Source organism: Gracilinanus agilis, chromosome 2 (assembly GCF_016433145.1).
Source record: "Gracilinanus agilis isolate LMUSP501 chromosome 2, AgileGrace, whole genome shotgun sequence".
NCBI classification, from domain to species: Eukaryota; Metazoa; Chordata; class Mammalia; order Didelphimorphia; family Didelphidae; genus Gracilinanus; species Gracilinanus agilis.
In genome coordinates, this window is record NC_058131.1 from 172,819,880 (window position 1) to 172,847,364 (window position 27,485).

The 27,485-nt window shown below is 33.6% G+C and overlaps 1 protein-coding gene across 1 annotated transcript in view; it reads right to left on the minus strand.

Moving 5' to 3' along the window:
- KCNU1 (potassium calcium-activated channel subfamily U member 1) overlaps positions 1-27,485 on the minus strand; it is a 274,056-nt gene that overhangs the window by 175,918 nt on the left and 70,653 nt on the right. The window contains exons 7-8 of the mRNA XM_044659543.1: positions 5,283-5,358; positions 944-1,019 (exon numbers count right to left, since the gene is read on the minus strand). Coding sequence (XP_044515478.1) covers positions 944-1,019; positions 5,283-5,358 — 152 coding nt within the window. The remainder of the gene's footprint in view (positions 1-943; positions 1,020-5,282; positions 5,359-27,485) is intronic.

The window sequence follows — 27,485 nt, forward strand, 5'->3', positions numbered from 1 at the left end:
AGAAGCATATTGGGAAATTTATTGGGAAGTTGGGGGGGAAGAGTAAAGAGTTCAGGAATGGGAGGCTAGAGAGAAACTTAAATTTGTTGAATGACTTGTAATAATATAATAACATATTAAGCCCTCCTGGCTTTGGCATGAACTCCTTGTCCTAACACTTACTATCTGTCTGATCTGGGGAAAATCACTTTACCTTCTGGAAGAGATTGAACTGAAGGACCTCTCAGGTCCTTTCCAGCTTCAAATCTATGAGTCTGGTATGGAAAGACTTTTTAGTCTAACTTTGTGTTTGAATTTCATTCTCCCCAAATTAAAAAACCATCAAAATAAGATGAGGGCACTATATCTCTGACACAATGGCAACTCTTGAGGAAGTACCTCACTAACCTAAAAGAATGAAGCATGTCCACAATCACAGAGCCAATCCACAGAGCCTAGCCTCATTTTCCCACCTTCTATGGTGTCTCTGGGATACAGATTCAGAACTGATCAAGTTAGCTTCAGATGTTTCCTAACCATTATGGTGTCTCTGAGATTTAGCCTTTTTCAAAGCATCTGTACTCCCAGTCAAGCAACATCTGTGGTATGGTATCTCATCCATCCTTCCTTGACTTGTTCCTCTCATAACTGCCTTTTCCTCCAAGATTCTATATTTAGTGACTACCAGTAGTCTGTCCTTGAATAGCTGAAACTAGACTTTTTCTGATCCACATGAATACCCATACTTTCAGAAAATAAATACTTTTGATTTTGCACCAGTGGGATTCGGTTTACCTCTATCAATTCTTTTGAGTTATTCAGAACAAGGTCCATCAACATTAGGAAAACATTTTACAGGTTTTCCTGAGTAATGTTTGGATTTTATATCTTCATCTCCTTCCTTTAAAGAAAAGATATTCCTACTGAATTCATTTCTGGAGTGTGGGATAAGGCAGGTACTTACTAGGTGAAGGAATCCTGCAGCAGTAAGCCAAGTGCAGGAAATTAAAGACACAATTTTGTAAAACTTCGCTGAACTACTGCAGAAAGAAAGACAAAATTTAGGTGAGGACATTCTTGAAGTTTCTGAAATGTGTTATCATTCTCATCCTCTAACTTAGAGAGCAAAATACATACATATAATACAAACACACATACTACATATACTACAAGATAGGAGTTCTCTTTTAGGTGACTTTCAGAGGTTTACATACTGATGTCAAAAATGCATCAGCAGTCATGAAACTCATCTTGGGGCAGCTAGGTAACACTGTGGATAGATCATTGGACCTGGACTCAGAAAGATCTGATTACAAATCTGGCCTCAGACACTTTCTAGGTATGGGCAACCCACTTAAAATTATTTGCTGCAGTTTCCTCATCTATAAAATGAAAGGCAGAAGGAAATGGAAATGGAAAAGCACTTCAGTATCCTTGCCAAGGAAAAGTCAAAGATGCCTGAAACAACTGAACAAGAATAACAAAAAGAATGAAGAACTTGGGAATGTGCAATAAATGTGAAAAATTTTACTAAAAGAATCAAAGAAGTAGCTACTTTATATTTTATAGCCAGTATTAGACAAATAGAGCACTGGATTTGGAGTTTAAATTCTGGCTTTGGTATTCATACTAATTACCTCTATGATCTTGGGCAGAAAAGAAATGCAAACTTCTTTGGGACTCAGTAGTCACATTTTCAAAATTAAGGTCCTTTCCAGAGCAACTAGGTAGCAGAGTGGTTAGAATGCCAGGCCATTCATATCTGGTTGCATATATTTCCTAGCTATATAACAGGGCAAGTCATTTAATCTTGTTTGCTTGAATTCCTCATCTATAAAATGAGCTGGAAAAGGACATGGCAAACTGCTCCAGTATCTTTGCCAAGAAAGCTCTAACTGGGTCACCAAATGTCAGATATGACTGAAATGACTGAAGAACAAGGTCCTTTCCAGGTAAATTCCTAAGAAGGAAGGTGCTAATGTTTTGCTAAAAACCATGCGACTTACCAATTAGGCCAAACAATTATCTTTTAAAATATTTTACTTATTTAAAATATTTTTCCATGTTTCCATGATTCATTTTCTTTCGCTCCCTTCTTCTCTCCCCCATCCTGGAGCCAATAAGCAATTCCACTTGGTTATAAAAATGTTATCACTTGATACCTATTTCCATATTTTGCAATTTTGCAATAGAGCAATCTTTAAAACCAAAACCCCAAATCATGTACCCATACAAACAAGTGATCAATCCTATATTTTTCTTCTGCATTTCTACTACCACAGTTCTTTCTCTCAATGTGGATAGCATTCTTTTTCATATGCTCCTTGGGATTGTTCTGGATCATTGCTTTACTGCTAGTAGCAAAGTCCATTACATTTGATCATTCCACAATGTTTCACTTTCTGTGTACAACATTCTCTTGGCTCTGTTTATTTCACTCTGTATCAGTTCTTGGAGGCTCTTCCAGTTCATATAGACATACTCCAGTTCATCATTCCTTACAGCACAACAGTATTCCATCACCATCATATACCACAATTTGTTCAGACATTCTCCAACAGAGGGACACCCCTTTATTTTCCAATTTTTTGTCACCACAAAGAGTGCAGCTATGAATATTTTTGTACAATCCTTTTTTATTATCTCTTTGGGGTACAAACCCAGGAGTGGTATTGCTGGATTAAAGGGCAAGCATTCTTTTTAAAATCCTTTGAGCATAATTCCAAATTGCCTTTCAGAATGACTGGATCAATTCACAACTCCACCAGGAGTGTATTAGTGTCTGAATTTTGCCACATCCCCTCAAAAATTTATTATTTTCATCTACTGTCATATTGTAGGCCACATAATTCTCATAAGTTGACTTTTTTTTAAAGAGTATGATACTTTTCCCCAAGAATTGGAGAAATGCACCAGGCAGGAAGAAACTTGGTATGTTAGAAAGAGTAATGGACTTGGATCATTTACTTGGAGTCATGGGATCCGAATTTAAATTCTGACTGTCATTTACCATGTAACCTTTCTGGGCTCAATTTCCTCAACTGAAAAATGAAAGATTGGTATTTAAGATCTTTAAAAATGCCTTAGTTGTTTCTAAGACTAGAACTATAATCCCATGAAGTCTTTGAATTGATAGCATGAAACAAAATAGCATTAAACCTCAGGAATATTTCTGCCTGAAGTTAAGGGAAAGAGGTTTCAAGTAGGCAGGCTAGGTTTTTTCTCTAGGGACAAAAGAAAGGACAGGTAGATAGAAATAGCTAAAACAACTTCTGAGTTCATTAAGTTCAGCCTGAGAAGTTGAAGGTATTATTCTTAATCTGTGACAAAGGAATTCTATCACAAGTCTTATTTTGGTCTACTTGGGTATTCAGGGATGGGCATAGTTTCTATTTGTGCATTTGTAAAGGGTTGCAAGCTTTTTTTGTCTGCCTTAGTGAAAAAACTGCTTGTGGCTACTCTATCAGCCTAATAATAGTTTATAGGCTGAACTAGATTTTAGAGACCAATAAAGTATGCTATTTGAATTTAAGTCAATAATAATAAAAACAGATAAGAACAAAAGTCAATCTTTTGTCCAATGAAACAGTTAAACAAATCTTTATTAACGATATATTATTGTGAAGGATACTGTCCCTGACCTCAAGGATCTTCTATTCTACTGGGGAAATAGATATCCACATGGAGAAATAACTATAATATCTATTGAAAAAGAAAAGTAATTTCTAGAGTAGTAATTAAGATGATCAGGAAAGACTCCCTTTATGAAGTAGCACTTGATTGTTCTTTGATGGATAAACTGAATGTGGAGTTCAGTCCTTGTGCTTTGGAATTCTCTCTGGACTGTTGGAATAGAGTTCCATGTTCTTAGAAATAATTAACTGTTTTTATTATAGTAATTATGTTCTGAAAAGGAATTTTTGCTTCTTGAGCAAAAATGTAGTCTCATTTCAACCAGTCACCTCTTCTGAGAAAGAAGTGACTTCCTATTATAATATTATTCTGTGAATTTATTAGGGGATTTTTAAAAGGTGTGCATACTACATAAGCACTTCCAAATTTTAAAACAAAATTAGAGATCTTTTGAACGATATGTGCCACTCTACAAAAGACCCATTTATTCTCTTTTACAACAAATAAAATTTACTTAAATTTTTAATTTCATTTTACTATTTTTCCAATTAATGATCATTTATTTTTGCTTTCCCAATTGAAAACCTTTATCTTTAAAAGAAACAAAGACCTAATTACCAATATGCATAGTCAAGCCAAACAAATTCTCATATGGGCTATGTCTAAAAATCTGTGGGAGATCCATTTATTTTGCAATGAGTTTGTTTTTTTCTAAAACATATACAGAAGATAAATTTACTTCATTGGCAAAAGGAATTGATTTTGCTTGCCTTATGCCTCTTATCACTGTAGACCAGTTATGGGCAAATGTTTTAAAGAGGGGGCCAGAGGAAAGGAAATGCTCATCTGTTAGTCTGTTTCAAAGGCAACTCTTTCAAAGTTTCATTGTATTATATCCTACTCTTTGTATTTGTCAGATTAGGAATAATGTCATGCTGCCTGATAGAACATTTCAAGGGGTCACATCTGGACCACAGGCCATAGTCTGCCCATCACTGGTATAAACTATTCCTTGTACCAAGTGCAAACTTAGTAAGTGTACACTGAAATAAATTTATTTCTATCTTTGAGAAATGGTATTTTAAAGAAAAAATCCCACCCTTTATATGCCAGGTTTAAATAAAATATTAGTTTGGGATAGGTAGTTCCTTCTTTCTAGAGTGGGATTTCTTTTTTTTTTTTAAACTCTTAACTTCTGTGTATTGGCTCCTTGGTGGAAGAGTGGTAAGGGTGGGCAAGTGACTTGCCCAGGGTCACACAGCTGGGAAGTGTCTGAGGCTGGATTTGAACCTAGGACCTCCTTTCTCTAGGCCTGACTCTCACTCCACTGAGCTACCCACCTGACACCCCTAGAGTGGGATTTCTTAAATGGGTCACTGTGAATGGTTTTCTTTTATTTTCTAGATAACTGTATTTTAACATAATTGGTCTCCTTTGTAATACAATGTATTTTCTGTTATGCATAAAAATATTGTGAGAAGGGATCCAAAGACTTTATCAGACTATATAACACACAAAAAGTTTAAGATTTCCTACTCTTGACCAAATATGTATTGGTTTCAAAATCATACACTTATATATAAAGAGGAAGTAAGTTGACTTTGTTTAGGGTCACCATATTGAACTAATTTCTACTTTTTTTCAAATGAGATTTGAAACTTCAAACTTACCCAGACCTGATGATTCGTAGATATTGTAATACTATAGGGAGCTCTAGCAATTTGAAAGATCTCAGGAACCTTAAACCTTTATGAAGGAAACAAGTAAAAAATATTTTAAGAAAAACAGAAGAATAGGAAAGAAAAAGTAAGAGAGAAAAAGAGAGGGGCAGGAAAGTGAGAGAAGAGTTTAGTTCAGTAATTGGTATAGGTATAATTTATCTTTTGGAATACCTTTGCTCTATAACTGTAAATGCTGCTCACTATAAATTCAATAAAGATCTCTTGAAAGTCCATTAAATTTGAAAATTGTTATTCTTCATTCTCTTTCACCTACCTAATGTATTTGACACTGCTTATCATTCCCTGTTTCTAGTCTCTCTTTTCTTGGTTTGTGTGACACTATTCTCAATTGATTCTCCTCTGATCTCCCTCTTCCTTCTTAATCTCCTTCACTGATTTACCATCCTTTCCCTTCTCTTTAGGTGAAAGTTTAGCTCAAGTTTAGTTTTGATGATTATTGCTTTATAATACAGTTTGAGATATGGTACTGTGAGGCCACCTTCCTTCACATTTTTTCATTTGTTCCATTCATATTCTTGACCTTTTGTTCTTCTAAATTAATTTTGTTACTATTTTTTATAGTTCTATGAAATAATTACTTGGTAGTTTTATTGGTATAACATTGAATAAATACATTAATTTAGGTAGAATTTTTCTTTTTATTATATTAGCTCAGCCTACCCATGTGCAATTAATATTTTTTCTAGTTGTTTAGATCTGACTTTATTTGTGTGAAAAGTGTTTTGTAATTGTGTTCATATAATTTCTGTGTTTGCCTTGGTAAGTAGATTCCCAGGTATTTTATATTGCTTAGAATGATTTTAAATGGAATTTCTCTTTCTAACTCCTGGTGCAGGACTTTGTTGGTAATACATATAAATGCTGATGATTTATTTGGGTTTATATTGTATCCTGAAACTTTACTAAAGATATTAGTTATTTCAAGTAGTTTTAGTTGATTCTGTTGGATTTTCTAAGCATACCATCATATCATCTGCAAAGAATGACAGTTTAGTTTCCGCATTGCCTACTTTACTTCCTTCAATTTCTATTTCTTTATTACTATTAGAGCATATTAATACAGTAGAAGGCTCTGAGGACTAGAATGCTTTAAGTAGAATGTAAACATCCAAAGATGACAGAACAAATTGTTGAATAAAATGAAAAAAAAAAAGAAAAAATCTATCAAATTTAAAAATTGTAGATCTTTACTAGGTCAAAGCAATAGAGGTAGGGATAGGGTTCAGGAAGACAATCTGAGAATTAAAATTTGCCTAGAGAAAAGCCTTTCCCAGTGGATCAGTCCAAGAGGAAGCCAGAACATATATATGAAGTTATAAAAACTGAGGAACAGGAAGGAGATAGACCCTCTATCCAAATGTCCAGCAGAAAATATTAAAGGTTAACAAGATTCTAATGGCTTTTGTGGTGTTTACAGTTTGGAACATCAAAATTATGGAATGGTGATGCATGCCTTGAAAGTTACTTTGCAAAGTTTTTGCCAAAAAAAGGTCAGTATGCATTGAATAGATCTCATACTTTTCTCTATCTTATTAAAGTTACCCTATTTTAGAAACTGGTCTCCCCACCGACCTTATCCTTTTCCTTGAAACAGTATATAAGCCTTTATCCTTCCTCAATCTCTTTGGGGGAGGGAGAAATTTGAGCATATCCAACTTCATTCATACACACACGTGTATATTTTTTTAATTCTCTCAGTGGAAATAAATATCTGTGCTACAGTGCTGTATGTTTGGTTTCATGGATGACTGGTTGACAGTAATGGTGGCAGCTTGTGGGATCTGAAAGAGGATATCTCTACTGCCTTTCAGGATCCAGCCAAGATATGGTACTGGAAGAGGTCCCTTTGTGTCTCAACTCAATCTGAGCTCCTGCAGATAGCAATGAGTCATCTGTTCCTTATCTGATTTTGATTCCTAAAACTCCTGTTTTTTTTCCCTAATCTTTATAATGCTAAATTTATTTTTTTAATAGCTGTGAATGCAAGGTCATGTTCTTTAGAGAGAATTAATTCTTGGTGTTTCAGCTGAAGAGTAGAGTCAATCTCATCTTGGTTTAATTGCTTTGATCATTTACTAGGAAAATGGGAAAATTTGTTAGCAATGAAAAGTGACCAAAGGAATATAGTGGCAAGGCATTTGCATTGGTTTATGGACCTTTAGAAAGACTGTCATTTAGGAGATGTCAGTAGGTGAGACAACTTTCTGTTCTTTCTGAAAGGATTCTTTTTTTTTAAATGATGGATAATTTAAAATAACTCCCATAATTAATAGCCACAAAATGGAGGATTTTTACAGTTTTTTTTTAAAACATTGCCAGCTCTAAAATCTAAATCTAAGTTAAGTTCCTGAATTTAGTATTTTAAGAAATTGATCCAGAAATAAAAAATCAACTGCAGTTTTATAAATTCTTCTACATGTCTATCTGTATCTCTGTCTGTAAATTTATTTAAGCCTTTGGAAGCAGCCAGTGAAACTTTTTCAGAGACAGTAAATCAGGCAAAAAGTACTTAAGAGAGTGTTAACTGTTTCATGTTTGTCTTTGTAAATCTGTGTTTTGGTCTATCTGTGAGAACAAGCCAGGATTTTAGTATTAAATTCTCTGTGTGTTTTATGGTGTGTTTTAAGAACTTTGTGCTGTCTTTCTTGGCAGTCCTGAATGTTGAGTGTTTAAAGGAAGCGAAAAAGGGAAAGCAAGATGAGAGGTTAAAAAGTGTGTGTGAAGTTGTAAATCCCTAAATTGTCCTTTAATTTATTTTTATAAAATTGAAGATATGATGAAGTGAGTTTTGATATGATAAACTTTAAATTAAGAGAAAACAATTTAAAATGGAAAATACAGACTATCTCTCATAGTGCTAGATTTATTGTTTTAACAACTAAGAATTCAAGGTCATTCTATTTAAGTAGAGCAAACTTGGCAGAAATATTCAAGAAAGGCCTTTCTAAATTTGATATAAAAATGAAAGATAAATAAATCATTAGGATACTTAATTGGATATTTCCTGAATTTTGCAGTGTAGTAGAAACTACTACTGTATTATTTGGAAGTTCTACTGTAAATTGTATGGCTGTTATATATTTAATTTCTTAAAAATATATTTTTGATTCGTCCCCTAAAAAGAGAGAAGTCCATTTAAGTAAGCAAATGGAACTATATCTGATGTTTACTTGGGGAAATTCATTCTATTACTCCCATTGATAAGTTTTCAGAACTTAATCGTTCTTTAAAGGATCTTTACATTTGCTAAAAAAGGCATCTTAAAGGATTTTTGGTGTTTTCTTCTTATAGCATAGAGCAGAATTTGTAGTAATTCAAAAATTAACAATTGTATGCTAATATTATAAGGAAATAAGTAAGCTAAAGTTTGGGGATGGATCAGTTTGAAATGCTTTTGGAATAAATATTATTGAAAGGAGAATATTTGATGGAAATTTTGCCTGTGGGAAGTGTGAAACTTCACATGTTTATATGATTTTGGAAACTGTAGAACTAAAACCTACAATTTGATTTAAAAGTAACGTGAAGTAAAAAAGTTCAGTGAGTTAGAACTATCCTGAAAACATTGAGTATCTTGTGAAAATTAGATTTAAACTAACTTTAATTACATGATCTTAAAAGAGGTATAATTGGAATAAATTAAAATTTAATATGACTGCCACTCTGGCAACTGTGAATGAATACAGAACCTGAGATATGATAAATACTGTATTTTTTCCTTATTACTTTATTGATTGGATGTAAAAGTTTCATAAGTTAATTCTATATGAAATTGTCAATGTTATTGGTATTACAACATATGTAAATATGTATAATATTTTTATATATAGGAAAATTTTTAATTATGTGATCTTAGGAAAATTATTTTATATTACAAAATTACATTATGGGTAATATTAATTACATGAATTTGATAAAGATCTTTGTTAGAATTTGTGTTTCAATGGTAAATTGATTTAAAAACTGGATTCTTTTGAGTCATTGATTACACTGTTATAGCTTTAAATGCTGAAAAAATGATATACATTGTTTGAAATAGTCTTTTCTGGAAATGTAATTGATCCATCTCTAGAAATCTTGGAAGTGTTTAATTGGGAACAATTAAAAACTATAAATACTTAGCAAGGGGAAGTTTATTTGAATTATCATGGTGAAAGCATGGAGAAGGTGTGATAATTTATTTTTCATATAATGAATTAATTCAGGTATATTAGGGAGAATTACTGTGTATTCGTGTGTCTGGGATCTGGATCAAAGATAATCATACAGTCTGCTGCTTTTTTCATTCTCTTTTTCCTTAGAAATGTGATCTTTTCACAGATTCTGGCTAACAGAAAAGTTCTGCAATATCATCCTGCCATATGTGCAAATCTTCACCTGTCAATTTGAGGGAAGGCTGAGTGTTTTATGAATTACCTCTTAATTAGCTCTCACCAATTAAAAAAGTTTTGGATTGTTCAAGGGAGGCACTGAATAATGAGCTCCTAACAATGTACTTATTAAAAGCTGTCTGATCTAGCTCAGGTAGTCCCTGGTCACAAGAGAGACCTACAACACTTTATTGGTTAAAGATGCTGGCCTAACCAATAAACTTGATATAATAAACTTATAATCTTAGTTAAAAATCTGTCGGTAGAGATCATTTTAATTGTAAAAAAGGTAATAGGAGTGCTGGGTTAAAATATGAATAAAACAGGTTGTCAAGGGATATTAATCAGGGTAATATGACAACAAAAGAAAGTAATAAATGTTGGAGGGGATGTGGCAAAATTGGGACATAAATGCATTGCTGGTGCATTTGTGAATTGATCCAACCATTCTGGAAGGCAATTTGGAACTATGCACAAAGGGCTTTAAAATACTGCCTGCCCTTTGATCCAGCCATATCACTGCTGGGTTTATACCCCAAAGTGATCATAAGGAAAAATGGCTGAACAAATTTTGGTATCTGGTGGTGATGGAATACTATTGTGCTAAAAGAAATAATGAACTGGAGGAATTCCATGTGAACTGGAATGACCTCCAGGAATTGATGCAGAGTGAAAGAAGCAGAACCAGGAGAACATTGTACACAGAGACTGATACACTGTGGTATAGTCAAATGTAATGGACTTCTCCACTAGCAGCAATGCAATGACCCAGGACAACTCTGAGGGATGTATGAGAAAGAACGCTATCCACATCCAGAGAAAGAACTGTGGGAGCAGAAACACAGAAGAACAACAACTGCTTGATCACATGGTTCTATGGGGATATGATTGGGGATATAGATTCTAAACGATCACCCTAGTACAAATGTTAATAATATAGAAATAGGTCTTGATCAATGACACATGTAAAACCCAGTGGAATTGCTTGTTGGCTATGGAAGAGGGGTGAATGGAAAAGAGGAAAAGAACATGAATCATGGAATCATGGAAAAAGATTCTAAATTAATTAATCAAATAAACTTTTAAAAAGGAGACATTAATCAAGTCCATTTGAAAGTTAAGGGGGGGGGGCTTAATTAAAGTCCATCCAGGGAAATGTAATGTGTAAGTTCTAAGCAAGTAGGAAGATAAGGCAGTTAAGGCAATTAGTTAAGAGGAGTTAAGGCAGAAAGTTACAATGTGCTTTGAACAGTGGGTTTGAAGATAAAAAGTCTGAATGCTTTTAAATGATAAAGTAAGTTTTGAGCTAAGATTAATTTGTAAACACCTATTTTATGATTTGTTCAGTTAAGCTTTTTTCCAGTTACATGTCAATATAACTTATAAATATTTATTTCCTTGATATTTTGCAATCTATGTTGTCTCTTACTCTAATCCTTTCCCCCTCCCCAAGAAGGCATTGTAGTTTGTACATATATTATCATGTCATACATGTTTTTCATGTTTTGAACAATTGCTTATACTAGAGAAGAATTCATGGAGGAAATAAAGGAAAGAGTGGTGGTATGTTTCAGTTTGCATTCAGACATCTTCAGTTTCTTCAATGGCAATAGATATCTGTTTTGTGTGTCATGATTCTCTTGGAGTTGTTTTGGATGCTTTTCTTGTTGATAAGATAAATAATTTAGAGTACATAATTATATATTATTATTGTTCCTGTGCACAATATTCTCCTTGGTCTGCTCACTTCACTTTGCCTCACTTCATATAAGTCTTTCCAGATTTTTTTTTTGTGATCATTTTGTTTGTCATTTCTTATGGCACAATAGTATTTCATTACAATTATATTCCACAACTTGTTCAGCCATTCCCAAATTGATGGACTTCCCTTTAGTTTTCAATCCCTTGAAACCACAAAGAGAACTGCTATAAATATTTTTGTAGAAGTAGATTCTTTTTTCCTATCTTTAGTCTCTTTGAGATACAGAACTCTTAGTGGCATTGCTGAGGCAAAGTCTTATGGTTCTTTGGGCACAGTTCCAAATTACACTCCAGAATGGTTGTATCATTCATACCTCCACCAGCAGTGTATGTGTCTCAATTTTTCCACATTCCTTCTAACATTCATCATTTTCCTTTGTCATGTTAGTCAATCTGATGGGCATGAAATGGTACCTCAGAGTTGTTTTAATTTGTACTTCTAATCAATAGTGATTTGGAGCATATTTTCATGTGACTAAAGATAGCCTTAATTTCATATCATTCGCCCATTTGACAATTGGGAAATGCTTTATATTCTTTTAAATGTAACTCAGTTCCCCTCATATTTTAGAAATGAAACCTTTGTCAGAGAGACTTGCTATAAGATTTTCCCTCAGTTTGTTGTTTGCCTTTTTGTCTTCGTTGCATTCACTGCTTTTGTTTATGCAGAAACTTTAATTTAACATAGTTAAATTATATCTCATAATTTTCTCTATGTCTTGTTTTGACCCAAATTCTTCTCTTATCCATAGATCTGACAGATAAATTTTTCTTCCCCTAATTTATTTATAGTATCATCCTTTATTTCTAAATCATGTATCCACTTTGACTTTATCTTGGTATATGACATCAGATGTTGGTCTGTGACTAATTTCTGCCATATGTTTTTCTAATTTTCCCTGCTGTTTTGGTCAAATGTTGAGTTCTTCCAAAACCTTGGATCTCTGGTTTTCTTAAACACCGAGTTATTATGTTCCATAACCATTGTGTGTTGAGTACCTAACCTATTCAATTGATCCTTCAATCTCTTTCTTAGCCAGTAGCAGATTATTTTTATGGTAGTTGCTATATAATACAGTTTGAGATCCAGTACAGCTAAGCCACCTTCCATAATATTTTTTCACTAATTCTCTTGATATTATGTCTTTTGTTCTTCCAGATGAATTGTTATTTTTTCTAGTTCTGTGAGATAAGTTTTGTGTAGTTTAAATGGTTTGGTATTAAATAAGCAAATTAATTTAGGAAGAATTTTCATTTTTATTATATTGGTTTGACCTAACCATGAGCAATTAATGGGGTTTTTCCTCATTTGCTTAAATTTGACTTTATTTGCATGCAAAGTGTTCTGTAGTTGTGATCATATAGTTCCTATGTTAGCCTTGGCAGGAAAACTCCCAGTATTTTATATTGTCTACAGTTATTTTAAATGGTATTTCTCTTTCTGTCTCTTGCTGTTGGTATTTATTGGTAGAATGGAGAAATGTTGATTATTTTTGTGGGCTTATTTTATATTCTGCAATTTTGCTAGAATTGTTAATTATTTTGATAAGGCTTTTTGGTTGATTCTTCAGAATTTTCTACGTATACTATCATATAATCTACAAAGAATGATAGCTTTATTTCCTTATTTCCTATTCTAATTCCTTCATTTCCTTTCTCTTATTGCTATAGCTAGTATTTCTAGTACAATATTGAATGTTAGTCCTGATAATTGGCATCTATATTTCACTTTTGATCTTACTGGGAAAGCCTGTAGCTTATCCCCACTACAGATAATGTTTGCTAATGGTTTTAGATAGATGCTGTTTATTTTTTGATGACTGTAACATTTATTCCAGTGTTCTCTAGTGTTTTATATTAGAAAGGTGAATCGTATTTTGTCAAAAGATTTTTCTTTATCTATTAAAATACTCATATGGTTTTTCATTGTTTTATTATTGACATGGTCAGTTGTGTTGATAGTTCCCTAATACTGAACCATCCCTGCATTCTTAGTATAAAACCTACTTTGTCATATATGATCCTTCTGATATATTGCTGTAATCTTCATAATTGTTTGTTTGTTTGTTTGTTTTTTGCATCAACTTTCATTAGGTAGGGATATTGGTCTATAGTTTTCTTTCTCTTTTTGTTTTTCGTAGTTTCGTAGTTTAAGCAAAACAGATTTTTGAGGAAGAACAGGTTAAAAAGAGAAAGAGATAAATGTGAGAAAACAGGATAGAGGGAAATCATAACAGTGAATGTGATGAACTCACCCATAAAATGGAAGCATATAGAAGAATGAATTAAAAAACCAGTGTCTGAAAATATATTCACTTAGAATCCATTTCACTGGGGTGGGGGTGAGTGGGATTTCCTTAGGAAATTCATTCAAGGCTTGTTCAATTTTTTTTTCTGAGATGAGATTGTTTAAGTATTCTATTTCCTTTTCTGTTAATCTGAGCAATTTACATGTCTTTAAATATTCATCTATTTCACTTAGATTATCAGATTTATTGAAATATAATTGGGAAAAATAACTTTCAATAATTGCATTAATTTCCTCTTCAATGGTTGTAATCTAGTCCTTTTCTATGGTTTATCTATTTCATTGATTTTTTTCATAAAACCAACTCCCCAAGTCTTACTGTTAATTTTATTAATCTCTCCTTTGGTTTTCAGGATTTCTAATTTGGTATTTAATTGGAGGGGGGTTAATTTGTTCATTTTCTAGGGTGATTTTTTTTAGTTGCAAACCCAATTTATTGATCTGCTATTTTCGAGTTTTACTGATGTCCCCTAAATACTGCTTTTTTGCATCCAAAAGTATTTTGGTATGTTATTTCCTTGTTGTTCAATTAAATTTTAAAAACTAAAATCTAAGTCCTCCTAAGAATTCCTAGATAGATGAATTGTAACAGTATGGAGAAAATCCTATCAGTTAAGTTCATTATTGAATAGTGAGACTCAATTAGGACTGGAAAAATATTGGGATTTTAAAAATGGTAACTACTATATGCAAAAGTTAAAAGGGAAAACCTCACAGAATTCTTTTATCTTTATGTTTTCAATCTGTGTGAGCAAAGTCACCAGCTCTGTCAAAGAACTTGCTTGGATTATGGAACTTCTAAACAATGAAATTGTATTACTGAGAATGTATAAGTCTGCTTAAAATACAGCAATGATTACTAATGATTGAATTTTATCCAAGGACAAGTTTAAAACTTAAGAAGAAAAGATACTAAATTAAGTCTCTTATATGTGTATGAACCCTGGTAAACTTTTATTATTATTGCAACTCCAAGAGAGTAGATTTCATTGTATTTAGCCCTAAGCTATGGTTAGTGATGCTTACTTGTGGAGGTAAAAGCTCTAGGGACTGCAGCTAATGTTATTTTGAGTTTTGAATTCAGTTACAGTTGTTTGATGGATCCTTGTCTCTTAACCCTCCACAAGAGAAAAAGTCACAAGTTACTCAGAAGGACTGTGATCCTGAACTGTTACACATGGAGGTCTTTATCTGGGAAAAGTTGAGAAGACAACCTCAGCACAGCTGAAATGAGATCTCTTACAAATTATGTTCATAGGAATGTCCCACCTGATTATTCCTGAGTCTAGCTGTAAGGTGGAACTGCTACTACATGACTGATGGTCAATCTTCACTTTTGCCTGAAGTCAAATGAAGTTAAGGACACCTATTGAATCACCCCATGCCTTGAAGGCTTATGCATAAAGGGGCCAGTTTTGATGCTGTTACAAACCTGTCCCTATTTTTTCTTTTACAGCAAATTTCTATAATCAAGCAAGTGGGTAATAGAAGATATGAGCACAAAGCAAGTATATAAGCAGTTTTGATTTTGCATATAAAGAACTAGAGTAAATTAGTATTTGGACTTTTCATCTGCTTATTAATACATAGTCATGTATAAGATTAATTCCATCTGAATATAGTTAGCAATTGAACATATTTTACTATAGGAAACCCATTCAGTATACATTTTGTTTTCTGTATGCAATTGAGAATTACTTTCTTACGTGTATCTGCACCCCAAACCAAGTTTTTCTTTCACTTAGAGTATAATCAGTCTCTTGTAAGTTAATTCACTTATGTATTTATTAAATTTAAGAGTGGAGAAATGTATTTCAAAAAGTATTGTTGCATATGTTTTATATATAGGATTAGATCCCTAATAGTACATGATCCTTCTAAAGGAATCAGAATGGAAAATTTGGGAAAGCAATAGGTTATATCAGTGATGGGCAAACTACGGCCAGCAGGCCAGATGCAGCCCTCTGAAATGTTCTATCCAGCCCGCACACATTATTCCTAATCTGAGGAATACAGTGAGTAGGATACAATACAATGAAACTTCAAAAGAGTTGCCTTAGAAACAGACTGACAGGTGAGCATTTCCTTTCCTTTGGCCTCCTCTTTAAAAAGTTTGCCTATCATTGGCTTAGATCATCTTCACTCTTAAATGTAAATGATTCTAATGAACATGAAAAACTAAAATCTCTGAATTTTAACTGATTTCTTCTATTGTTAATAAGAGCAGAACTGCAAGGTTATTGATGATTTTATACTTCAGTTGTTATTGAAGAAGTAAAATCTTAAAAGTTGTATTAATTTGTATTGAGGTTTGCTTTTAAAACATTTTAGCAGGAAGATCTAAGAAACCTCTCCAAGTAATTTGGAACAGAAGAAGTAATCTACTGGAGAGGAGACCTATCCCAGGATGTATAAGAGAAGATGTTTTTGAAAATAAGACAACTGCACTGAATATCTGATATCTGTAATGAAATTTCTGGACACAAGGGATGGGCTACAGTAATGCAAACAGACTTAATATTTATTAATATTGATATTTATTATTATATTGCTTTGGCTTTTTTGTCACACTGCATTTTTCTTAATATTTTTATGGATATTGTGTGCTAAAAATGAATTGTGACCAAAAATTATGTTATACCTAATTTATTCCTCTTCTTTGGTCATTATGGGGCAAATAGCCCTAGGCCAAAAATGGGGGAAATGTTAAGGATTAAGAGGTTCTTAATGGCATTTGTGATGCTTACAATTACTTTGGAACATCAAGATTAGGCCTTGAAAGTCACTCTGCTATGTTCTAACCTGAGATGGACAGTGCACTCAGAACATTGCCCATGCTTTCCTTTATCTAATCAAAGCTGTTTCCTGAAACATTCCAAAAGATTGATGGTATTTTTCTTGAGTTGGTAAGGAGTTTCTCTAGGTGCCTAATCATAGGAACTCACCCCCTTGTTTTTATTGAAACATTTATATAAGTCTGTACTCTCCTCCAGTCTCTTTTTTTGGGGGGAAGGGGATTGGATCTATCTAACTCTCCCCAGCCCCACCTCCACCTCCACATGTGTATTTTAGAATTCTCTCAATGAAAATAAACATCTTTGCTACAGCTATTTCCTTGTTTGCTTTTAAGGTTGACAGGTTACCCAAAATGTCCCTCTGAGAAACAAATAAGACCAACGTGGATGTTATTTCCTTAGCACCAAAGAGAAACCTTCGAAATTCCTCTTCTCCATATGATAATAGACTTCTGTAGCAAAATGATTTAAAGGGAATTAAAATTTCTTATTATACCTACATTTTTTTATAAGAAGCTCTAGTTCGTTCCTGGTTAAGATGGTGGCAGAGTAAAAAGCAGCTGCTTAACTCTCCTAACCGAAACATACAGGACTCCTCAAGAAGACATAAAAACACATCCAGAGGAACAAAGGTACCCCACAACAGGGTGCAGCATTGGAGGTACGGGGATTCGGGGCATTTCCATGCCAAAAAGGGGTGAAACAGCTCTCACTAAAACATGAGCTGAGCAACCCCCTCCCCAACCCTATACCACTTATAGTGCCAAAGCCAGCGCACAAGAGTTAGAGCAAGTTTGGGGCACACATTAAGTACTTGGCAGCTACTTGGGGTCACCAGGACCTGCTCCTGAGAGCAGCAAGACTTAAGACCCCAAGAGGCTAAAGAAAGCGTGTGGACTTTGAATGCAAGCCCAGACATGAATCCTGAGCCCAGGCAAGGACTTGGATCTTGAGTGCAGGGGCAGACCTTGAGTGAGGAAAAGGGGTTCACAAATGTAGAAGCAATGCCCTGAGGTTGTTAAAGGGGACTTGGGCAGAGGACCAACTAAGGGGACCACCAGAAGGCTTGACACTGAGAACAACTGAGACTTCAGGAGCCTATAGAGTGCAGATGGACCCTGAGTGTGAGGATAAACCTGAGAGGGTACAGGTCTAACAATAGCAAGCCAGAGACAAGAACCCCAAAAGAGAAAGATCATCAAGAAGAAATCTGTAATACTCGACAACTTTTACTCAGATAAAATACAGACAAAAGAGCAAACAGCAGAGGAGAACAAACAAGTAATCATATCCAAACCTTCCCAAAATAATGAAAACTAGCCACAAGCTTTGAAGAGTTCAAATCTGAGATGATGAGGAAGATGGAAGAGATTTGGCGAGAGAAGTGGGAAATAGCTCAAAAGGAAATAAACAGGTTAGAAGACAGAAACTCCCAAATGGAGAAAGATGCCCCAAATCAAATGAAATGGTAAGCAAATTGGAAACGAAAATCTGGCAAGAAAATAATAGTTTAAAAGGCAGAATTTTGCAATTGGAAAGTGAGGCTCAGAAATCAAATGAACTGAAAAGCTAATTGAACACCAGAAATGACCAGATTGAAAAGGAAAACCAAAAGATTATAGCTGAAAACCCATCCCTAAAGACTAGAATTGAGCAATTAGAAGCTAATGATCTCTCAAGACAGCAAGAAGAAATAAAACAAATTCAAAAGACTGATAAAATAGAAGGAAACATGAAATATCTCAATGAGAAAGTGACAGACCAAGAAAACAGGTCTAGAAGAGATAATCTGAGAATCATTGGTCTTCCTGAAAAAGCAGAAATTAATAGAAATTTGGACTCTATACTAAAGAAATTATTCAGCAAAATTTCCCTGAAGTTCTACGACAAGAGGGCAATATAGACATTGAAAGGATCTATAGATCACCCTCTACACTAGACCAGAAAAGTCAACCACCAGGAATATAATAGCCAAATTCAAGAGCTTCCAAGTAAAAGAAAAAATTTTACAACAAGCCAGAAAGAGACAATTTAGATATCATGGAGAAACAATCAGGATAACACATGATTTGGCAGCCTCCACACTAAAAGACCTCAAGGCTTGGAATATGATATTAAGAAAGGCAAGACAACTGGGTCTACAACCAAGGATCACCTACCCATAGAAACTGACTATATACTTCCAGGGGAAAGTTTGGGCATTCAAAAAGATAGAAAATTTCCAAGTATTTGCACAGAAAAGACCAAGACTAAATGGAAAGTTCAATATCCAACCACAAAAAATCAAAAGAAACATGAAATGGTGAATAAGAAACAGAGGGGAAAGAAAGAAAATTCATAATTTTTTAAATTTGACCCTTTAAGGGCTTCAATATGATCTAATTATTGGTATTCTTATGTGGAGAAATGTTATGTATAATTCTCTGTAAGGAACTCTAGTCACTATTATAGAATTCACTATTATAGTAATTAAAAGAATTATTCATAGGGATAGTTTGGAATACTAAATGGTCTAAGATGATATGGGGGTGGGAAAGAGGGAGGTGAATAGTAGAGGACACCAAGAGAAACTTGAATGAATAAGAAAAACAGGATATTCTATTACACACAAAAAGGGCATGGGAAGGGGAAGGGATGAATACTATTATAAGAAGGAGAGGAAGATAGAATAAAGAGGTAATAGTTAAATGTTACTCTCAGTGTAATTAACCCTGAGAGGGAAGAGTAGCTTTATCCATTGGGATATTAAACTCTATCTAACCCTACTGAGAAAGTCAGAAGGGAAAAACAAAGGAGAGAAGGGGAGTGGTGAGGTCAAAAAAGGGAGGGGAGGAGAAGGGGGAGGAAATTCATTAGGCCTTAAAAATAAAAAGAGTTGGAATAATAAGGGAGGGGGTAGAAAGGGAAGTCAATCAAGGGAGGGGACAAGGGTTACTGGCATAAAGCAAACCACTGGTTTAAAAGGAAATAGTGTAAGAAGAAGAAGTAGAACTAGGAGAGGATGCCAAAATGTTGGGGAATACACAAGTGATAATTATAACTCTGAATGTGAATGGGATGAACTCACCCATAAAAAGAAAGCAAATAGAAGAGTGAATTAGAAACCAAAATCCTACCATATCTTATCTACAAGACACACATATGAGGTGGGTGGACATACACAGGTTTAAGGTAAAGGGCTTGAGCAAAATTCTTTGGGCATCAAATGAGAAAAAGAAGGCAGGAGTGGCTATTATGATTTCTGACAAAGCCAAAGTAAAAATAGATATGATTTAAAAAGACTGATTAAAGGTAGTATAGACAATGAGGAAATAACATTGCTCAATATGTATGCATCAAATAGCATAGCAACCAGATTCATAAAGGAGAAACTGGCAGATCTCAAGATGGAAATAGATAGTAAAACCATACTAGTGGGAGATCTAAATATCTCTCTTTCAGATCTAGATAAATCAAACCAAAAAATAAATAGGAAAGTGGTAAGAGAGATGAATGAAGTCCTAGAAAAATTAGATTTAATACACATGTGGAGAAAAATAAATAGGAACAAAAAGGAATACACCTTCTTTTCAGCTGCACATGGTACATTCACAAAGATAGACCATGTAATAGGGCATAGAAACATTGCAAACAAATGCAAAAGAGCAGAAATAATAAATGTAACCTCAGACCATAATGCAATAAAAATAATAATTAGTAAGGGCACCTGGACAAGCAAATCAAAAACTGATTGGAGAGGCAGCTGGGTAGCTCAGTGGAGTGAGAGTCAGGCCTAGAGACAGGAGGTCCTAGGTTCAAACCCGGCCTCAGCCACATCCCAGCTGTGTGACCCTGGGCAAGTCACTTGACCTCCATTGCCCACCCTTACCAATCTTCCACCTATGAGAATACACCGAAGTACAAGGGTTTAAAATAAAACTGATTGGAAATTAAATAATATGATTCTCCAAAACCAGCTAGTCAAAGAAGAAATCATAGAAACAATCAACAATTTCATTGAAGTAAATGACAATGATGAGACATCCTACCAAACTCTGTGGGATGCAGCCAAAGCAGTACTCAGGGGGAAATTTATATCCTTGAGTGCATATATTAACAAATTAGGGAGGGCAGAGATTAATGAATTGGGCATGTAACTTAAAAAATTAGAAAGCAAGCAAATTAAAAATCTAGATGAAAACTAAATTAGAAATACTAAAAATCAAGGGAGAAATTAATAAAATCAAAAGTAAAAGTAAAAGAACTATTGAATTAATAAATAAGACTAGAAGCTGGTATTTTGAAAAAAATAGATAAAATAGACAAAGTACTGGTCAATCTAATTAAAAAAAAGGAAAGAAGAAAACCAAATTGACAGAATCAAAGATGAAAAGGGAGACCTCACCTCTAATGAAGGGGAAATTTAGGAAATCATTAAAAACTATTTTGCCTAATTATATGGCAAAAATATAGTAATTTAGGAGATATGGATGATTATTTACAAAAATACAAATTGCCTAGGTTAACAACAGAAGAAATATAATACCTAAATAATCCCATATCATAAAAAGAAATTGAGCAAGCCATCAAAGAACTCCCTAAGAAAAAATTGCCAGGGCCTGATGGATTCACAAGTGAATTCTATCAGACATTCAAAGAGCAACTAATCCCAATTCTATACCAATTATTTGATATAATAAGCAAAGAAGGAGTCTTACCAAATTCCTTTTATGACACAAATATGGTACTGATTCCAAAGCCAGGTAGATCAAAAACAGAGAAAGAAAACTACAGACCAATCTCCCTAATGAACATAGATGCAAAAATTTTAAATAGAATATTAGCAAAGAGACTCCAGCAAGTGATCAAGAGGATCATCCACCATGATCAGGTGGGATTCATACCAGGAATGCAAGGATGGTTCATCATTAGGAAAACCATCGACATATTTGACCATATCAACAATCTAACAAACAAAAATCACATCTCAATAGATGCTGAAAAAGCCTTTGATAAAATACAGCATCCATTTCTATTGAAAGCCCTGGAAAGAATAGGAATAGAGGGACCTTTCCCAAAAATAATAAACAGTATATACCTAAAACCATCAACAAGTATCATATGCAATGGGGATAAAGTAGAAGTCTTTCCAATAAGATCAGGAGTGAAACAATGATACCCATTATTTCCTCTATTATTTAAGATTTTACTAGAAAAATTAGCAGTAGCAATTAGAGAAGAAAAAGAAATTGAAGATATCAAAATAGGCAGTGAGGATACTAAGTTATCACTCTTTGCAGATGATATGATGGTCTACTTAAAAAATCCTAGAGAATCAACCAAGAAGCTTGTAGAAATAATCAACAACGTTAGCAAAGTTGCAGGATACAAAATAAATCCACATAAATCATCAGCATTTCTATATATTTCTAACACATTAGAACAGCAAGAGGTAGAAAGTGAAACACCATTTAAAATCACCCTAGACAATATAAAATACTTAGGAATCTATCTACCAAAACCAAAACAGGAATTATACGAAAACATCTACAAAACACTTTCCAAACAATTAAAACTAGATCTAAACAATTGGAAAAATATTGATTGCTCATGGGTAGGACAAGCTAACATAATAAAAATGACCATTCTACCCAAATTAATTTAACTATTTAGCGCCATACCTATCAAACTACCAAAAACTTTTTTACTGAATTAGGAAAAACTATAATAAAGTTCATTTGGAATAACAAAATATCAAGAATATCAAGGGAAATAATGAAAAAAAAAATGTGAAGGAAGGGGGCCTAGCAGTACCAGATATTAAACTGTACTATAAAGCAGTGGTCATCAAAATGGTATGGTACTGGCTAAGAGACAGAAGGGAGGATCAATGGAATAGACTTGGGGTAAGTGACTTCAGCAAGACAGTGTATAATAAACCCAAAGAGACCAACTTTTGGGACAAAAATCCACTATTTGAAAAAACTGCTGGGAAATTTGGAAAACAATATGGGAGATAATAGGTTTAGATCAACATCTTACACCCTACACCAAGATAAATTCAGAATGGGTGAATGACTTGAATATAAATAGGGAAACTATAAATAAGTTAAGTGAACATAGAGTAGCTTACTTGTCAGATCTCTTGGAAAGGAAAGATTTTAAAACCAAGCAAGAGTTAGAGAAAATTACAAAATGTAAAATAAATGATTTTGATTACATCAAACTAAGAAGCTTTTGTACAAACAAAAACAATGTAGCCAAAATCAGAAGGGAAACAACAAATTGGAAAAAAATTTTTATAACAAAAAACTCTGACAGGGGTCTAATTACTGAAATATGCAAGGAGTTAAACCAATTTTATAAAAAATCAAGCCTCTCCCCATTTGATAAATGGGCAAGAAACATGAATAGGCAATTTTCAGATGAAGAAATCAGAAGTATCAATAAGCACATGAGAAAGTGTTCTAAATCTCTAATAATTAGAGAAATGCAAATCAAAACAACTCTGAGGTATCACCTCACACCTAGCAGATTGGCTAAAATGAAAGAAGGGGAGAGTAATGAATGCTGGAGGGGATATGGCAAAACTTGGACATTAATGCATTGCTGGTGGAGTTGTGAACTGATCCAACCATTTTGGCTGACAATTTGGAACTATGCCCTTTGATCCAGCCATACCATTGTTGGGTTTCTACCCCAAAGAGATCATAGATAAACAGACTTGTACGAAAATATTTATAGCTGTGTTTTTTGTGGTGGCAAAAAACTATAAAATGAGGGTATGTCCTTTAATTGGGGAATGGCTGAACAAATTGTGGTATATGCTGGTGATGGAATACTATTGTGCTCAAAGGAATAATAAACTGGAAGAATTCCATGTGAACTGGAAAGACCTCCAAGAATTGATGCAGAGCGATAGGAGCAGAGTCAGAAGAACATTGTACAGAGAGACCAATACACTGTGGTAAAATAAAATGTAATGGACTCCTCTACTAGCAACAATGCAATGACCAGGACAATTCTGAGGGTCTTATGGAAAAGAATGCTACCCACATTCAGAGGAAGAACTGCAGGAGAGGAAACAGAAGAAAAACAACTGCTTGAACACATGGGTTGAGGCGGACATGATTGGGGATGTAGACTCGAAACTATCACACCAATGCAAGTATCAACAATTTGGAAATAGGTCTTGATCAATGACACATCTCTCTTCTTTGTGTATAAGATGTTTCCCCATCATTTATCTTTTATAACTTCCCCACATAAGCCATATGTGTGAGTGTGTTTGCCAAATAAATAACTTCATAGGAAAAAATAGAAGACAACCTTTGACAAATAAGAAAAAATGACCATGGGGATGGACAAGCGTTCAAATTAGAAAAATCAAGGACACATAGAAATTTCTTCCACTGGACAAATCAAAGGACTTAACCTTGTCACCTGCCACAAGAGTGAATGTCAAGGGAGATTCTTGAAAATGTTAAACTCCTCTCTTCCCTCAGTGTATTTCTTGATAGCCATTGAAAAGATAAACTGACTGAAATAATTTCTAAATGGCTAAAGTACTCTGGCCTCATCATACTTTCCATATCTCAGTGATAATGAAGTCCGGATGCCAAAAAGGGAGGACAAAACATTAGTTGTGAGGTTTAAAAGTAGAAATAACAGAGGATCAATTATGAAATTTATCTTTTCTTTTTTAAAAGGACACAAAGGGTAAGGATGAAAATGGAACTTAATAAAATTTAGACAATTGATGATCTTGGATAAAAAACTGAACAAAAAAAAAACTAAACCTCATAACCACTGCCACCCCACCTACACAACTAAATCACAATCGGAGGTTTCACAAGAGGGAGAGAAATTATAGAAAAGAGAAATGTTTGATGTACTCTAACCACTTCAGTGGTTTAAAATAAAAACCAACACTAACAAAAGGGAAATAACTATTGTAATCTAGCAGCAAGAAGTGGAACTATACGAGAATGGGTAAAGTGGTAAAAAGTGGGATTGAGTAAGGGTAAATAAAGTAATAAAATTTAAATTCAAGGAAGAAGTCCTACTGAAGAATAATTCTCAACCTTCTTGTTTCCTGTAATCCATTTCTCCAATCCAATTTGGCTGTACACAGAGATGGTTATACCCTTTATCTTGTCATTTACTCAAAAACTTTACAATATCATTTTTATAAACTAAAATTCTTTTATATGTTCGTGGTCTTTTTCATTTTATCTTTTCTGCTGCTTTACAATATCCAATCCTAGTCTTCATTCTTACTTAATTCTTACATTCATTACTTACCTACACTTCATTACAAGTGTCTTGTAATACCTATATCTCTATACATAATTTCTTTCCTAAGCTATCACCCATGCACTGACTTCTCTCTTAAGCTTTCTCTAACTTTATCTTTAGTAAACTAGTTGAACTTTTTTCTACAGTTTCTCCACTCTAATGTCCTTTCTCACTTATCCTATTCCCACTGCATTATATCTTGCCAAACCACAAGGTATTGAATTACTTGGATTACTCTCATTCTCTTCATCCTCCATCTCTATTCTACTTTGTGAATGAAATCACAAAACTGTACTGAGGTATATTACTAACTGCCATTACATAATTAAAACTGGTCCCTCACTGCAGCAAGGTAATTTAAAACTTTCCTAATTACTTCAATATTCCCTTCATGACAATAGCTTTTCCAAACGTTTTTATCTCTCCAATGGCTTTTCCACTTCTCAGAAACATCTTTGGCTTCTATTTTGCTAAAGAAAAATGAGACCATTATTTTCTCTCATACATTAATCTCATATTACTAAGATATATTTTCCCACTGAATTCTCCTTTTAGTCTTTTTCATATGAAGAGCTGGCCATTCTCCTTGCCAAGTTAATCATGAACATGTAATCCTATTCAATTTCTTTTTTCTATCAAATTTGTCTCTTTGTCATCCCTATTCTTTCAACAATCTTCAATTTCTCCCCATATACTTGTTCCTTCCTTACTACCTACAAAAACATCCTTGTCTCATCCATCCTCAAAGCAACCTCACTTGATCCATCCATCTTTCAAGCCATTGTCATATATCACTCCTACATATGATAGCTAACCTTGGGAAGGCCATTTATAATAGATGCTGCTACTTTTTTTCCCCTTTTCTTAACTTTTTTTGCTACCTGACTTACACAAACTTCATTCAATTGTAATTATTTTTCTACCAAATATAAAGGCATTTTTTCAATCTTCATAATTCTTGACCTTCCTGTGACATGACACTGTTAATCAGTCTTCTCCTTCACGTTCTTTTCTCTTTATGTTTTTCTGACAATACTATCTTCCCCTATCTATATAATCTCTGTACTTTCATTTCCTGCATCTTCATCCTGGTTATGCCAGCTAACCTTGGGGATAACCAAGGTTCTTTCCTGCACACAATTTCCCCTCACTTTATGCTCTTAGTGATCTCATCAACTCTCACGGATTCAATTAATATCATTATTCATATGACTCTCATATCTATTTATTCAGATCTAACCTCTCTGCTGAATTTCCTCCAGTCTTAAATTTCCAACTGATTAATTAAACATTTTGAAATCTATGTCATGTAAATGTCTGAAAACCAACATGTACAAAACTAACTCATTTTTTAACCCATCTTTCAAAAACTTCCTATTATTGTCAAGGTGTATTGGTGGAGTTTTGAATTAGTTTGGTCATTCTGGAAAACAATTTGGAATAAGGGCTAATTTATTAATATTCTTTGACCCACAGATTTTACTGCCAACCATGTATTCTGAAGATACCAATGAAAAATAAATGACTGATGTCAAAATTTTTGTAGAAGCAAATCTTTTGAGGATCAGAGATTTGGAAACTGAGTAAATATTCATTAACTGGCAACAGTGCATTGAGAGCTGGATCTGTGATCAGGAAGACCTAAGTTCAAATCTCATCTCAGACACTTAAAAGTTGTATTAACTTGGGCAAGTTATTTAAAACTCTGTTTACACTGTTTCCTCATCTGTATATGCTAAAAACTTTATAAAGAAGAGGAACATAAGAATCTTTTATTATTTATTTAAAATGGGTATCATGATTGTATCTACCACCCAGAGTTGTATTAAATAAGGTATTATATATACCTTATTTAATATAGTAAGCAGTATATATATATACATATATATATGTATATTATAATTATCATTGTGGAATGGATAAACGAATTATGATCCATTAATATAATAGCATATTCCCATTTTTTAGATAAAGTTAATATGATGAATGAATGCAGAAAAACTCTGAAAGATATATGAACTAATGCAAGTTAAAGTAAGTAAAACCAGTAAAAAAAATATATATATACAAATATATATATATGTATATATATATAAACACAATGATTATGACAGTTCAAGTAGTTCAAGTACAAAGACTAACAATAACAAATAATAAAACATAATGTTGCCAAATTATAATGACCAAGTTTGGTCTTAAAGATTACCTGGTTACAAATCCTACCTTTTTTTCTTTTACTATTTATGTGCTTTTGGACAAATCCTTTTATTTTATTAAGCCTCGTAGTCCTTATTTCAATTTAATTATTTAATGGAATTGTTAAATGATTTCTTTTTTTTTATCTCTTGAAACTTTAATGACAAAACCATGGAAATTAGTTGTTTTTCCTTCTTTGACCAAGTAGTGAAGGGCTGCCCACATGCAATTTTATAAAAATAGAAAGTTTTATTTAACACAAATTTGAGATTTTAAAGTCCATTTGCAAAGAAATAAATACATCGAAGTTCTGCAGGGAAAATTAAATTTTATATTCTAGTTTCAGCCCAGACCAATATTTTCAGAACTAGCCATTTTCTTTTCCCCTTCACACTTGTAAATGAAGAATTTGAATCTTCTTCCA